The following is a 15,590-nucleotide window of genomic DNA, read 5'->3' on the forward strand; positions in this document are numbered from 1 at the left end:
GGTGGGCAAACTTTTTGACTCGAGGGCCCCAATGGGTTCTTAAACTGGACCGGAGGGCCGGAACAAAAGCATGGATGGAGTGTTTGTGTGAACTCATATAAATTCAAAGTAAACATCATTACATAAAAGGGTACGGTCTTTTTTTTTTTTAGTTTTATTCATTTCAAAGGGGCCGTAGTTTGCCCACGGCTGGGTTAGAGGGCAATCAGGCCTCAGGAGTGCAGTTAGGTGGTGATCAGGCTGGCAGGGGAGCAGTTAGGGGGCGATCAGGCAGGCAGGCAGAGGTGGTTAGGAGCAATCAGGTCAGTGGGCAGAGGCAGTTAGGGGTGATTAGACAGGCAAGCAGGCAAGCGGTTAGGAGCCAGCAGTCCTGGACTGTGAGAGGGATCCCCTGAGGGGTCCCAGATTGGAGAGGGTGCAGGCTGGGCTGCTGGACACCCCCCCTCCATGCATAAATTTCGTGCACCGGGCCTGTAGTCTATAATAATAAAAGTATAATATGCTAATTAGACCAGACATCCTTCCAGATGACCTTCCAGATGAATCCAAGGCTGTGAGGGAAGCCCGGGTCCTGGGTGCCTGCCAGCGACTGGAGGGAAACCCAGGTTTGGGTACTAGAGGGAAGCCGGTGCTGGCAACCGGGGGAAGGAAGGCCGACTCTTGCACGAATTTTGTGCATCGGGCCTCTAGTTGTAAATATAACTAGGGACTTACTCTAAGAAAAGAAGGTAGTTTTAACTGACCTAACAAAGAAAAAATAATATACTACCACGAGATGCTAAAAATATTTATAAATTTTAATACCTAATAATGATAAAACTCTACAAAATATTTGTAGAGTATAAATACCTACAGCCAACATTGTAGTTAATGATAAGATATCTAGCATTACCACACCCACGAATGATTTTGGGAGCAAGATGAGGATATTCATAATAGCCACTTCTATTTGAAATTATACAGAAGGTCCTAGCCAGCACATTCAGTTGAGAAAATAAATAAAGGAGCATTGTTGTTTCTGTGTGTTTGTGGACACCTATACTCATCCCTAAGTGGAAGTCCTGGGAGATAAATCAGGCTTATATTCAGGTACTGCCAAACAGTCTCCAAAGTGCCTGCACCATTTACACCAGTGGTTCCCAAACTTATTTGGCCTACCACCCCCTTTCCAGAAAAAATATTACTCAGCCCCTGGAAATTAACTTTTTTAAAATTTTAATAGCAGTTACTCATCGCCCCCAAATGCACCTGTGGCCATCACCGCCCCCCTGGATCGCTGCAGCACCCACCGGGGGGCAGTAGCACCAACTTTGGGAATCACTGATTTACACACACCTCTTAGAAATGTCTGAGTAAGATAGTGAACATTTTTACATACTCTTATTGGTTATTTTGAATATTTTTCATTACAAAGTCCCTTTTCTAATTTTTTCATATTTATTTTTCTTCTTTTTCTTTTTCTTATTGATTATCAATAATTTCTAATGTATTCTGGATGGGAGTGCCTTGTCACATACACATACTGTGACTGTCTTTCCATATTCTGTGGATTGTCCTATTAGTTTTTAATGGTGTCTTTCCAGGGACAGAAGTTCATTAGTAAGTGAAAGAATATACAGTGGGCTATAACCACACAAAGAAATGTTACTTAGCAATAAAAAACAAACAACTAATGCTTTATATAACAACGTAAATATATCTCAAAACATTATTCTGATTGAAAAAAATCCAGACAGAAAAAGCATATACTGTATTATCCCAAATTTATGAAACTCTACTAAAGCATATCTCATAGAAAGAGATATAGAGCTGGTCAGTATTTCCTCGGGGTTGAAGGTTAGAGGTATGGGTTTCTTATAAATAGAACAAAAGGCTTTGGGGTTATGGAACTGTTCTATATTTTGATGGTGGTAGTAATTGCCCTGGAGTATGTTTTTGAAAAGTCTTTATACACTTAAAATGACCACAGCTTATCCTATCTAATAAAAGAGCAATATGCAAATTAACTGTCACTTTGCGATAAAGATGGCAGCACCCACAGCCAATAAGGAGGGAATATGCAAATTGATGTGACAAGGCGAGAGGTGGAAGGCAGCTCCAGGCCAGAGCAAAGGCCAGAAAGGCGGCTCTGGGCCTGAGTGAAGGCAGTGCTGGCAGCCAGGGGAAGGAAGGGCTACTCTTGCATGAATCTTTGTGCATTGGGCCTCTAGTAGTACCATAAGTGTCCCTTAACTTTTATTTGAAACGAGTTCATTATTTGCTAAAACATAACACTTTAATGTAGTGTATTAATTAATATAAATTCTGAATATTTTTCACATAAAGACCTTGTTCTTGACAAGGTCTCATTAACTATATGCCAATTCATTTTAAATAATGCTAATAAATTTTTCTATATGTAAAATGTAATTGTAGCACTATAAGAATTCTAAGTATCAATAATTTTTACTTAATATCAGGTTTATTGCTCATAAAGCTATTAGGTCTTAGTTTGAGTACATATTTGAGTATCTAATGAATGGCATGGAGCCATTTTCGTAAATTTGTGCTTTTAAACATGGTATTTTATGAAACTTCAAAGGATTATATGTCCTATAGAAGATAGAAGACTTGATAGGTACTTTCTGAATGTATTATTTGTTCTTTTTTCTTTCAATTGAGGTTTTACAGACGTTCTTAATGTTTCTTTATTCATTTAATTTTGTTTACTTAATTTACAATTTCTTAGGAGAAAATAAATATTTATCTGAGAAATTTAATCTCTTTATATTTTTTACATATAATTCTTATATATTTCTTTATATATAGACTGAAAATAAATTATATGTCTTAAAAGAAACAGAATATATCAGATACTTGAAATGTTCTAGACCTTCTAAAATAATAGATTATCCTTTGGCCTAATTTATGATTAAAATATCACTTAATCCCTACTCTTATCAACTGCACCATTAGATTTTAATTTAAGCATTTAGGAAATTTGCATTTAAGAAGGAAAAATTTAAGTGTTTTTAGAATAAAGAATAAATTAAATTTCTTATTTAGATTCATACATAAGAGAAAGTGAGAAATATTATTATTAGAATCCCTCATAATTCATTTTTAGGTAAAGGCAAAAAAAAAAAATCCCAAATTTTCTATCAATGAACACGTGCTAGACTGAATAAACATTCAAGAGATGGGCACTCGGGTTCATTTAAAGGTGGACTGTGAAGAAGCAGTAGTTTTTATTTTCTTTGATTCCATTATCAAAATTCAAGGGAATGGAATTGCTTTTTATCAGGTCTTGTTCTACTACCTAAAATCCTAGTTATGTGTGGATTTTGATTTTGCATGTGTATGTGTTCATGTGTGTGTTACTGAAAATTTGGCCCAGAAAAGCTTCCCTTGCTAAAGCACTAAGCAGGCATCACTATCAATTCTATTACTTTTTTTTTCAGAGATCATATATTCTGTTTTTTTAAAAAATATATTTTTATTGATTTCAGAGAGGGAGAGATACAAACATAAATGATGATAGAGAATCATTGATCTGCTGCCTCCTGCATGCCCCCTACTGGAATGAAGCCCTCAACCCTGGCATTTGCCTTGATCAGGAATTGAACTGTGACCTCTTAGTTTATTGGTCAAAGCTCAACCACTGAGCCATACCAGCTGGGCCACATATTCTGTTTTGTTTTTTTTTCCCTATCCTTGTCCCACATATTCTTCTATTAATGGTCACATTCAAAAAATTAAATGCCTGAAGGGAGTAATTAAATTCTTGAGAGTCTCCTAAATCCCTCAAGAAACACAGAGGAACTTTAAATAATATATTCAATATATCCTTTTAATTAGAGGATTAACTCTAGGGACCCTATTCCCATTTGAACTAAGGTAAATATAAAACTGAACGTTTTATCCAAACCTATTTTCTGAGACAATGGTGTTTTGATCCTATCAGTTTTACTTTTACACCCTGAAGACTTTGTCTTTGGTTCTCATATAATAAAGGAGAAGTTGGAATTTGAATCCTGCTACCTGTAACTTCTATCATTTACCTAATTTATGAATGACTGTAAATGTCACATAAATTGAACTTTTTGTTTTATTTTTGTTTGGGGAGTAATACAGAGAAATAGATCATGGGAATGAGCGATTATGAGATTCCTACATGAGCTAAGGTGTTGGACATTTGTTTTTCCATCGGTAAGTTAAATACACTTACTTGAATATCCCTTACACATACTATCCTGCGAATCAGTTAAAAATACCAAAAAAAAAAAAAAAAAAAAAAAAAAAAAAAAAAAAAAAAAAAGTGTTCAGATTTTAATCTGATAAACACTTCAAATTACAAGGGTGGGAGCAATTTGTAATTTGGTCACTTTTCTTACTTCTTACCCTACACTGACATTTCATTTTTATATTATAAATATTTGTCATGCAGTTTCTAATAGAACAATAAAGAAATCAATGTTTTAATTCATTTTTATATATTCTTTCCTAAAGGAATAATTTTAGTCAGTCATAACTACATATTTACATGGGGATTACTCACGGGTCAGTAACTAGATCTAACATAGGTATCTTTTTATTTCTTACTAGAGGCCTGGTGCACGGATTTGTGCACCGGTGGGGTCCCACAGCATGGCTTGCGGGGATCAGGCTGAAACATGCATCCAACATCCCCTGAAAGATATAGTAATGTGTAAAGTGGCAGGCAGCCGGGGGGAGCTGCTCCCGCTCATTCTGGCTCCGCTCATCCTGGTCAGCTGAGCAGCGCTCCCCCTGTGGGAGCACACTGACCACCAGGGGGCAGCTCCTGCATTGAGCATCTGCCCCCTGGTGGTCAGTGCGCATCATAGCGACCAGTTGATAAGTCGCTTAGGCTTATATATATATAGATTATTGCGGCAATCTTATAATGCTGTTCTTTTTAAATTTTACCTACTGTGCTAAAAAAAATAGTTTACCTGTCTCCTAAATGAAAGAATGAAGCCAAAACCATCATTCTTTATTTCTTGGAGGTAAACTGTTTAAAATATTTTTATGCTATTGTGAACTGTTTAAAATATTGTTATGTAAATGTAAATGTAAAATTATAACGTTTTCAGACGAAATGTAATAATAATCAACAAATTCGCATTGACTAACTAGAAAATGCATTGCATATTCTAAGAAATGTGTTGCAACATAAAAAATATTGCGAAGCAGTATCTGTCTGTTTTTATAGGTTTGTTTTATTTTATAGGTAAAGACTCTGTTTCCTGAGTAAGATATTTCTATTGGATATCAAACACTAATACTAAACTGTTGTTCACTATATTTCATACCTCAGCTCAGAGTACCGCCCCCCCACCGGCCCCGACCCAATTCCCAGTGGGCAGTCTGCTCCAAAGCCAGTGGCTCTGGCTATTTTCTAAGGATGACTCCAGAGACTGTGGATGTCAGAGCCTTGCCTTTCATTACATCCCAGTTACAACAAAATATGGAGTATCAATACAACAAAGGCATAAGTGGAATATCTTTCGAGCACACTGACCACCAGGGGGCAGCTCCTGCATTGAGCATCTGCCCCCTGGTGGTCAGTGCGCATCATAGCGACCAGTTGATAAGTCGCTTAGGCTTATATATATATAGATTATTGCGGCAATCTTATAATGCTGTTCTTTTTAAATTTTACCTACTGTGCTAAAAAAAATAGTTTACCTGTCTCCTAAATGAAAGAATGAAGCCAAAACCATCATTCTTTATTTCTTGGAGGTAAACTGTTTAAAATATTTTTATGCTATTGTGAACTGTTTAAAATATTGTTATGTAAATGTAAATGTAAAATTATAACGTTTTCAGACGAAATGTAATAATAATCAACAAATTCGCATTGACTAACTAGAAAATGCATTGCATATTCTAAGAAATGTGTTGCAACATAAAAAATATTGCGAAGCAGTATCTGTCTGTTTTTATAGGTTTGTTTTATTTTATAGGTAAAGACTCTGTTTCCTGAGTAAGATATTTCTATTGGATATCAAACACTAATACTAAACTGTTGTTCACTATATTTCATACCTCAGCTCAGAGTACCGCCCCCCCACCGGCCCCGACCCAATTCCCAGTGGGCAGTCTGCTCCAAAGCCAGTGGCTCTGGCTATTTTCTAAGGATGACTCCAGAGACTGTGGATGTCAGAGCCTTGCCTTTCATTACATCCCAGTTACAACAAAATATGGAGTATCAATACAACAAAGGCATAAGTGGAATATCTTTCTTTAAATGCCACGGTATGGTTTATTCTTATAGCCAATATATTTGACTTTAGCTACTGTTAAATCCAAAAGAGAAGTTTAAAAGAGTTTCACGGCACCATAGATTAAAATTTCAACTCTGACTATTGTTATGCTTTATAAACTGGATTTCTTTACATATTTTAGAATGAAATTCACTTTTTTTTTTCCTTCACACTAAGACCAGTATTTTGAATGCATCCTGAAGCTAAAACACTAATGTTTTCATTTTTCAACAGGGAATTTCCTTATGGAACAGGCCAATAAACAGTGATTGAAAAGACTAGAGACTTTCTAGTGAAAAATGTTCTAATTTAATAGCTTGAAAAACAGAGCAGAAAAGCAATAACACAAGTCACACAGCTAGTTAGAGATTGTAATTCGTCTGGTATGTGCAGAACGACTATTCTCAATTTACTCCAATCTTCTTATCATTAACAGGTTCCAAGAAAAACAAACACATGGCTGATGTTAATTTCACATTGGTTACTGAGTTTATCCTTTTGGGGCTGACAGATCGTGCTGAGCTGAAAGTGTTCCTCTTCGTGTTGTTTCTGCTCATCTACACCATTTCTTTGGTGGGGAATCTAGGAATGCTCTTTCTAATCCACATAACTCCCAAACTCCAAACACCCATGTATCATTTCCTTAGCTGCCTGTCATTTGTTGATGCCTGCTACTCGTCAGTCTTTGCACCCAAAATGCTGCTGAACTTCTTTGTTGAACAGAAGATCTCATTTTCTGCATGTATTGTGCAATATTTTTTGTTCGTGTCACTCCTTACCACTGAGGGCTTCTTGCTGGCAGCAATGGCGTATGACCGCTATATGGCCATTGCGAACCCTTTACTTTATACAGTGGCTATGACTAAAATGGTTTGTGTTGCCCTGGTCATTGGATCATGTGTAGGAGGTTTAATCAACTCATTGACACACACAATTGGCTTGATGAAACTGTCTTTCTGTGGACCCAATGTCATCAGCCACTTCTTTTGCGACCTCCCCCCACTGTTAAAGCTATCGTGTTCTGACACATCCATGAATGAATTGTTGCTTTTAATCTTCTCTGGCATTATTGCCCTGATCACTTTCTTAACTGTGATGATTTCCTATTTCTTCATTGTCACTGCCATCCTGAGGATCCGCTCAGCAGCAGGTAGACACAGAGCCTTCTCCACGTGTGCTTCACACCTCACAGCTGTCACTTTATTCTATGGCTCCATAAGTTTTAGTTACATTCAACCAAGCTCCCAATATTCCTTAGAACAAGAAAAGGTGGTATCTGTGTTTTATACCCTCGTGATTCCTATGCTAAACCCATTGATTTATAGCCTAAGAAATAAGGAGGTGAAGGATGCTGTGAAAAGGGCTATAGAAATAAAATATTTTCCTTGTTAATTTTATACCAAATGTGCTCTAAAATAGTATACAAACAAGTGCTTTGGAGAATGATATGTATATGAATTTATTAAAACTTTGATCCCAAAGGAATCTTAGAGTTTAAGAAGTTGTAAGTGGTCAATGTGAATAGGTTATGATAAAACTGATGGTCAGGGGCAATGTTCATAGAAATTAACATTTGCCAGACCGCTCTAGAATGACTCACACTTATATGTAGAGGAAAGTTGTAGTTTTGTCCCCAAATACTATTTCTGGTTATTTATCTAAAGGAACCAAATCAATATGTCTTCCATATTACATTTAAAAAATAAACAAACCATCAAACCTCAGAGGGAAGGTAGGGGTGGGTGGGGGTAAGGGGGAGAGATCAACCAAAAGACTTATATGCTAGCATATAGGCCTAACCAATGGACACAGACAACAGGGGGGTGAGGGCATGAGTGGGGGGAATAGGGGGTAACATGGGGATAAGGACACATATGTAATAACTTAATCAATAATAAATAAATAAATAAATAAATAAATAATAAACAAAAATTATGATTAAAGTAATTGCCCAACAATGGAGAAAGTAGTTTAATAAATGTAGATGTATACAATAATAGATTATGATAAAGTTATTTATATTAAAAAAACAAAACAAATATTTATTGACTACCTATTTTATTGTCAATAAAACATAGAAGATGTTTTAAATCCATATAACTTAATTTTATCTTCACAAACACAGGAAACAGGCATTACTATTGTCACTTTGTATACATAAACACAGAATCAAAGAGATTAAGAAATTTTCACCTGGCCATAATGCTAGTTAATATTTCTAGATATAAACTCAGAATTATGGTTCCCAAATCTAAACCTGTTTAGCTATAGCATAGAGTCTTCATTTTGAAAAGTTGTAATTACCAAGATTTGGAAATATAAAAGCATTGAAAATATGTGTGTGATGTATTCATTTTAATGTAAATTTATTTACATTAAAATGGGGTGACATTTAATAAAATTATAGGGGGTTCAAGTGTATTCTTAAGGGAAAATTATAAGTACATACATATAAATAGAATATGTTGTCCAGATCCTGGTTTCTAAATGCCATACTCCTTGGAGAAGTGGTTGTTTTTAGAGCTGAGTCCAGAGAAATATAAGAAGTGCCTGGAGCACCAGAATGTAAGAAGTGAAAACAAGCAAACATAAATGACAAGGACATGTCCAAATAGCAAAGTGCACAGGAGCTATTCAATGATGGTTCCATTAGCAAAGCTAGAACAATTTGAGCAACAAAATAAGTGATGGTAGTATTGGGTAACAACCCTAAAGAACAAAATAATTATCAATGAGTGCAAATTGGTATAACTAGCTAACTAACTAAGGAAAAAATGAGCCTGGCCAATGTAGCTCTGTGGTTAAGCATCAACCCATGAACTAAGAGGTCCCTCATTCGACTCCTGGTCAGGACACATGCCAGGGTTGGGGGCTCAATAAGGGGCATATTTTTCTCTCATTGATGTTTCTATCTCTTTATTACTCTCCCTTCCCCTCTCTCTAAAAAGTCAATAAAAGCATATTTTTTTTTTAAAAAAATGCCCAGCAAGTGTTGCTGGGTGATTGAGCGTTAACGCATGAAACAGGAAGTCATCGTTGGATTTCAGGTCAGGGCACATGCCTGGGTTGTGGGCTCGATCCCCTGTAGCGACATGCAGGAGGCAGTCAATCAATGATTCTCTGTCATCATTGATGTTTCTGTTTCCTTCTCCCTTCCTTTCTCTGACATCAATAAAAATAATTTTTAAAAAAATTAAAAACTTTTTCTTATGAAATCATTTCAATTAAAATATGTTGAAAGAATAAGGGAAATAGAAATTTACTTGCAAAACACCACACTAATAATTGGTAGAAACAACATATTGATGGATGTCATTAAGTATAAATAAAATATTACATAGTCAATTTTCTTCTGCATATAGAGGGATAGATATATTTATATAGAGAAAGATATACTAATAGATAGATATATTTATATCTGTACCTACCTATCTCTCTCTAAATATGTATATTAGTAAAAAGTAAAGAATAACAACTTTACATAAGGAAGTTTGGCAGACAGTACTTTCACAACTATTCCTTTTGCCTGCATCTTTCTCTTCCTCCAGATATTTTCATGACTTTATATTTCTTTCAATGTGACCCTATCACTGAAAACTTCCCAGAAAAAAAAATTGTTTTTAAGAAAAGCATTCCAAGATATTCAAACAGCCCAAGTGCTTAGCAGTAGATGAGTGGATTAAAAAAGCTGTGGTACATTGACACAATGGGATACTATGACACTGTAAAAAAAGAAATAACTCTTACCCTTTGCAGCAGCATGGATGAATCTAAAGATTATTATGCTAAGTGAAATAAGCCACTCAGAGAAAGACAAAAACCATATAATCTCATTAATATGTGGAATCAAATGAACAAGATCAATTGAAAAACAAAATAGGACCAGAGGCATGAATACCTGAAGTAGACTGCTAGGTGTCAGGGGTGGGGTGGAGGGTACTGGGTAAAAGAAGGTGAAGAGCTTAGCCAAAGAACATATATGCATAGCCCATGAACACAGGCAACAGTGTGGTGAAGGCCAGTGGAAGAGGGGAGAGGGTTGGGTGGAGGTCAGCAAAGGTCGGGTGGAGAATCAGGGACATCTGCAATAGTGTCAACAGCAAAAAAAGGACGAACTGTCTTCATGCACCTTCTGATTTCGTGTTTCTCTGCAGCACTTATCACCACTGACATACAGATGCTCGTTGTTTCCTCTGTTAACCTTCCCCCCACTAGAATGACACCCTTACTACATAGTCTTTGCTATTCCTCCAACTTCATGGCCCACCCACTGCACAGGGCCTTTGCACTGACTTTCCCCCTGTCTGGACACTGTCTCACATGTACTGCACCTACATGACTCTTTCCCTCATTGAGAATTAGTCCAAATGCAACTTTTTCTTGAATCCTACCCTGATCATAATTTTTTTTCTTTATGCTTCTATTCTAGAACCCCTTCCCCTACAATAATTTACATTTTATTATTTTTTATTACTTTTACCTTTTAACATGTATTACTAATTTTTATATTTTCTCTTTTCCCCTGCTTAGAATTTGTAATCTATAAATATACAAATGATAAGACCAGACTTTCATGTCAACATTTGAATCTTTCTTTCCTAGAACATGAGTCCTTTATACCAGTTGATGAAAATTAATCTGTAGATGTCAATAAATTTACAAAATTTAACTTAAAGGAGTCACCTTTTTCTGACTGCAGTGCAGCACAAGTTAAAATTAATATATGAAAAATAAAAATAACTTTTAACTTGAAAATTAAATACATAAAATGAATATCAAGTTATAATTAATTAAATGGAAATTTTAAAAATTAACTTTCCTATCCATATAATGTACCACAAGAGGAATAATTAATATCACTGTATGTAAGTGAAAAGTAAGTGGTACTCTGATGAATAATGCAAATAACAAATTCCTCTATTATTAAATAGGTAACAAAAGTCAATAAAACAAGCAGTTGGAGCTCAAGAAAAAAAACACTAAATTAAAAATGATATAAAGTGATAAAACTTAGAAAACAACTAATGAATTAAAATAAACTCAAGTTATAATTAATTAAATAGAAATTTTAAAAATTAACTTTCCTGTCCATATAATGTACCACAGTATGAATAATTAATATCACTATATGTAAGTGAAAAGTAAGTGGCACTTTGATGACTAATGAAAATAATAGATTCCTGTATTATTAAACAGGTAACAAAAAGCCAATAAAACAAGCAGTTGGTACTAGGAGCTCAAGAAAAATCACTAAATTAAAAATGATGCGCCGAAACCGGTTTGACTCAGTGGATAGAGCGTCGGCGGCAAGGAGAGCCATTCCTTTATGAGTTAAAGAATAAAGAAAATATGAAAACAAAAGATAGGATAATCCAGGAGAGAAAGAGAAAAAAAGATATAAAAGGTATAGTTAAAAATGTGATGCGCTAAATAATAAACTTATATCATTAAGGTCAAAACACATTAAAAATCTCTGATCAGACTTTGAATTCTGCCATGACAATATGTGACACAAGAACAGCTTTGCAATCATACCTAACTGTAATGGGTTCCGATATTTGGAAAATATTAAAAAAAAAAAACTTGCTCCTAATAATTTTGCAATCATCATGCTTATTGAGGTGGCATTGACATTGAAGATAACCCCTTGTCTCTCTTTTGCCTTAACTCCCAAGGTTACCTTTGTCAAGTAGTTTCATTCTGGTTTTTAAATTTCCAATTAAGCCTGTCTTAGCAGTACTACGTTTTTGTGAATAGAAGAATTGCCCTTCCAAAAGTTCAATGATATAACACATGCATGTAGCTTCTTTATCCACAACAAATTATCTTGTGAAATTATGAAGTCTAAACAGACTTTCTTATAAGAGTTGCTTTTAAATCTAGATGGAAATTGATTTCATTGCCATGAATTAGTACAAGATTCAAAAGAATACTTTAATCTTATTCTCATTCTATCCCTTTATAGATTATTTCTTTGCTTCTCCATCTGGGACAAACAATTCTCAATAAAATATTATACCTCTTTTCATATTTTAATTTTTCATTCATATTTAAGAAAGCACTTGACATATTTATATACAGAATACACTAAAATAGTAATTTTGCCTTAACTCCCAAGATTACCTTTTGTCAAGTAGTTTCATGCTGGTTTTAAATTTCCAATTAAGCCTGTCTTAGCAGTACTAAGTTTTTGTAAATAGAAGAATTTTCTTTCCAAAAGTTCAACTATATAACACATGCATGTAGCTGCTTTATCCACAACAACAAATTATCTTGTGAAATTATGAAGTATAAACAGACTTTTCTATAAGAGTTGCTTTTAAATCTACATGGAAATTGATTTCATTGTCATGAATTAGTACAAGGTTCAAAAGAATACTTTAATTTTATTCTCATTCTATCCCTTTAAGATTATTTCTTTGCTTCTTCATCTGGGACAAACAGTTCTCAATAAAATATTATACCGATTTTCATATTTTTCATTCATATTTAAGAAAGTACTTGACATATTTATATACAGAATACACTAAAATAGTAAAACAAGTTACAGAAATATTGCTACATAGATGAATTAGGTGATTGTCAAACCAGAATGGGAAGCTACACCATGTTTCCTTGTGCTGCTTTAAAATATTTATCAAAGACTAATGTAACATTGGCCATAGTGTGTTATGAAATTTTGGTCATTAAGTGAGGATTGGATGCTAAATATACAGTATAAGGATAAGTATGCAAATCTATAAATGCACAAGGAAGTATGAATGAAGGTAAGAAAATGGTAGAAATTTATCAAAATGTTGTAACATTATTGATGTCCTCAATTTATTCTTTGATTTCTGTTGTATTCCAATTTTTTTCTAATGAACATATTTTATTTCAATGACAGTATTACACTTTTAAACATAAAAATGTTTCCTTGTGAAAAATGAATTATTCCATCTTTGATGGTTTTAATCATCGAGTAATTAAGTATGTCTCTAGAAATGGTTTCTCCACAAATTCAGCTGAAAATATAGAGGATCACAAAAGAAGACCAGACAAGGTTCCTCATTGTGTGACATCAAGGGAAAAAGACAACTATTTCCTCAGAACATAACATAACTGCAATTAGTCCCAGCGTGTTTTTTCCTTGGAAACATGCCAGACAATCTTGCTTGGAACCGGATCTCCGGGGATGACCCAATGTTGCGTTACCCTCTATCCCCAGTATAAGAGGTGCCCTGGAAGAGAGACAAGACATAGGTTGCTCCACTTATGTTCACAGCAGCTCCCTGATATTCCTTTTAGACATAATTTCCCGGCAAATTTTCCATTCCACCAGGACCTTAACAAAATTTCTGTGTTGTTTTTTTTAAATCTCAGAATAAAACGACATGAATGGACAAAAATTTATAAAGAACTTATCTCAAATAAAAGAATACATTACAGAAAATTTTGACTCAAATGGTTTTCATATTTTATTTGTGAAAAAATTTGAAGTTGACAAATTTCTAGACAGATAATATTGGAGGAGGGTTTTTGTGGTGTGTCTGGCTCTTGGTAAGTATTACTCTGAATATTAGAGAGTTTTGGTGAGGATCAGATAAAATGGGGGTATTTTTAGAAAAGTATACATACACATAGGACTTAGACCTTACCCTAAGTAATGCCAGGTTTTGTGAAACCAGAAATATAGAGCTAATGAAATTATGGTCGACAAGCAAAGTACATGTTTTAAAAATGTAGTATTTGAAAAAATATGATTTTAATATATTAAATTTAGGAAAATATATCTTTTGGAAAGTAATATGTGGTCTATAATTTTAATCCCATAAATTTGAAATTTATTTGTGGTTACTATTAAATAATTTTTAAAACAAAATGACAGTGACTCATTGAAACTGTTTTTCATCATTGTTTATGACATATCTAGCATTTTCCCTCAGGTTTGCTCCTGTTATTATTAACAGGAATATAGTATAATGGGCATGTTCTCTGGAGTCAATCTGTCTTGGTGAAATCAAAGAGCCAACACTTACTAGCTCTACTATGAATAAGTTACTTAAACTGTCTGTGTATTTTTTCTCATTTAAACATGTGGTTAATAGTAGCACCTGTGGTATAATATTCTCATGTAGAGTATATAAATTAATACAGGGAAGTATTTAGAACAGTGTAAGACTCACTCAAATTAGGCAATATGTTATGTGTTTTTTTTTGTTATATTATGCCTAAAGGTCAATTTATGCCTACTTCTTTATTTGGGAATCAAATGAAAAGTTTTCCATCATATTCTGTAAACTACTCATTACTAGTTTTTAGAAATATTATACTATTATAAATAACCCTGTGTAAATTAATTCCTGACTATTATCACCTTTATTTCTCAATAGTTTGAAGCAGTTGAACACAATGGATGGAAGGAATAACACAAATGTGTCTCACTTCATCCTTATGGGATTGACAGACTCTGAGGAGATCCAGCTGGTCCTGTTTACACTATTTCTCCTGATATACCTGACTAGTGTGCTGGGAAATGCAGGGATGATATTGATAATCCGCCTGGATCTCCAGCTTCACACCCCCATGTATTTTTTCCTCAGCCACCTGTCATTTCTTGACCTCATTTACTCCAATGTCATCACTCCTAAAACCTTAGAGAACTTACTGACTTCCACCAAGTACATTTCATACATAAGCTGCTTCACCCAGATGTTCTTTTTTGTTTTCTTGGGGACCTCTGAATGTTTACTTCTCTCCTCAATGGCCTATGATCGCTATGTAGCTATCTGCAATCCTCTACTCTACCCAGTCCTTATGTCCAAAAGACTCTGCTGCTCTCTCATTTTTGGGTGCTATTTGAAAGGTTTTTTGGACTCCATTATCAATGTGCTTTGCATGAATAGACTGCATTTCTGTGACTCCAATGTAATCCATCACTTTTTCTGTGACACTTCCCCAATTCTAGCCCTGTCTTGTACTGACACTCAAGACATTGAAATCATGATATTCATTTTTGCTGGCTCCACCCTAATGGTATCTGTTATCACAATATGTGTGTCTTATCTGGCCATTCTGTCTACTGTTCTGAAAATTACCTCCACTTCAGGAAAGCAAAAAGCCTTCAATACATGTGCCTCCCATCTCCTGGGAGTCACCATCTTTTATGGAACTACAATTTTTACTTATTTAAAACCTCATAAATCCTACTCTTTGGGGAAGGATCAAGTGGCTTCCGTATTTTATACTATTGTGATCCCCATGCTGAATCCACTCATTTATAGTCTAAGGAATAAAGAAGTGAAAAATGCTCTCATTAGAGTCTTGCAGAAGACTATAATCTAA

General features: G+C 34.7%; 2 protein-coding genes across 2 annotated transcripts; both read left to right on the top strand.

The window, feature by feature from the left end:
- The first annotated feature begins 6,722 nt into the window (after nucleotides 1-6,722).
- Nucleotides 6,723-7,658, top strand: LOC102239806 (olfactory receptor 1052). Its single transcript, XM_005885118.1, has one exon. The coding sequence runs from the start codon at nucleotides 6,723-6,725 to the stop codon at nucleotides 7,656-7,658; it is 936 nt and encodes a 311-aa protein (XP_005885180.1).
- A 6,999-nt stretch (nucleotides 7,659-14,657) lies between these two features.
- Nucleotides 14,658-15,590, top strand: LOC102240110 (olfactory receptor 8H1-like). The gene has a single exon (XM_005885119.1). It carries the CDS (start codon nucleotides 14,658-14,660, stop codon nucleotides 15,588-15,590), a length of 933 nt encoding a protein of 310 aa, XP_005885181.1.

The sequence above is a fragment of the Myotis brandtii genome, unplaced genomic scaffold (assembly GCF_000412655.1).
Source record: "Myotis brandtii unplaced genomic scaffold, ASM41265v1 scaffold892, whole genome shotgun sequence".
NCBI classification, from domain to species: domain Eukaryota; kingdom Metazoa; phylum Chordata; class Mammalia; order Chiroptera; family Vespertilionidae; genus Myotis; species Myotis brandtii.

What these genes read in the sequence shown, in the direction of transcription:
- LOC102239806 (XM_005885118.1), top strand. Translation starts at nt 6,723, where the DNA reads ATGGCTGATGTTAATTTCACATTGGTTACTGAGTTTATCCTTTTGGGG.
- LOC102240110 (XM_005885119.1), top strand. Translation starts at nt 14,658, where the DNA reads ATGGATGGAAGGAATAACACAAATGTGTCTCACTTCATCCTTATGGGA.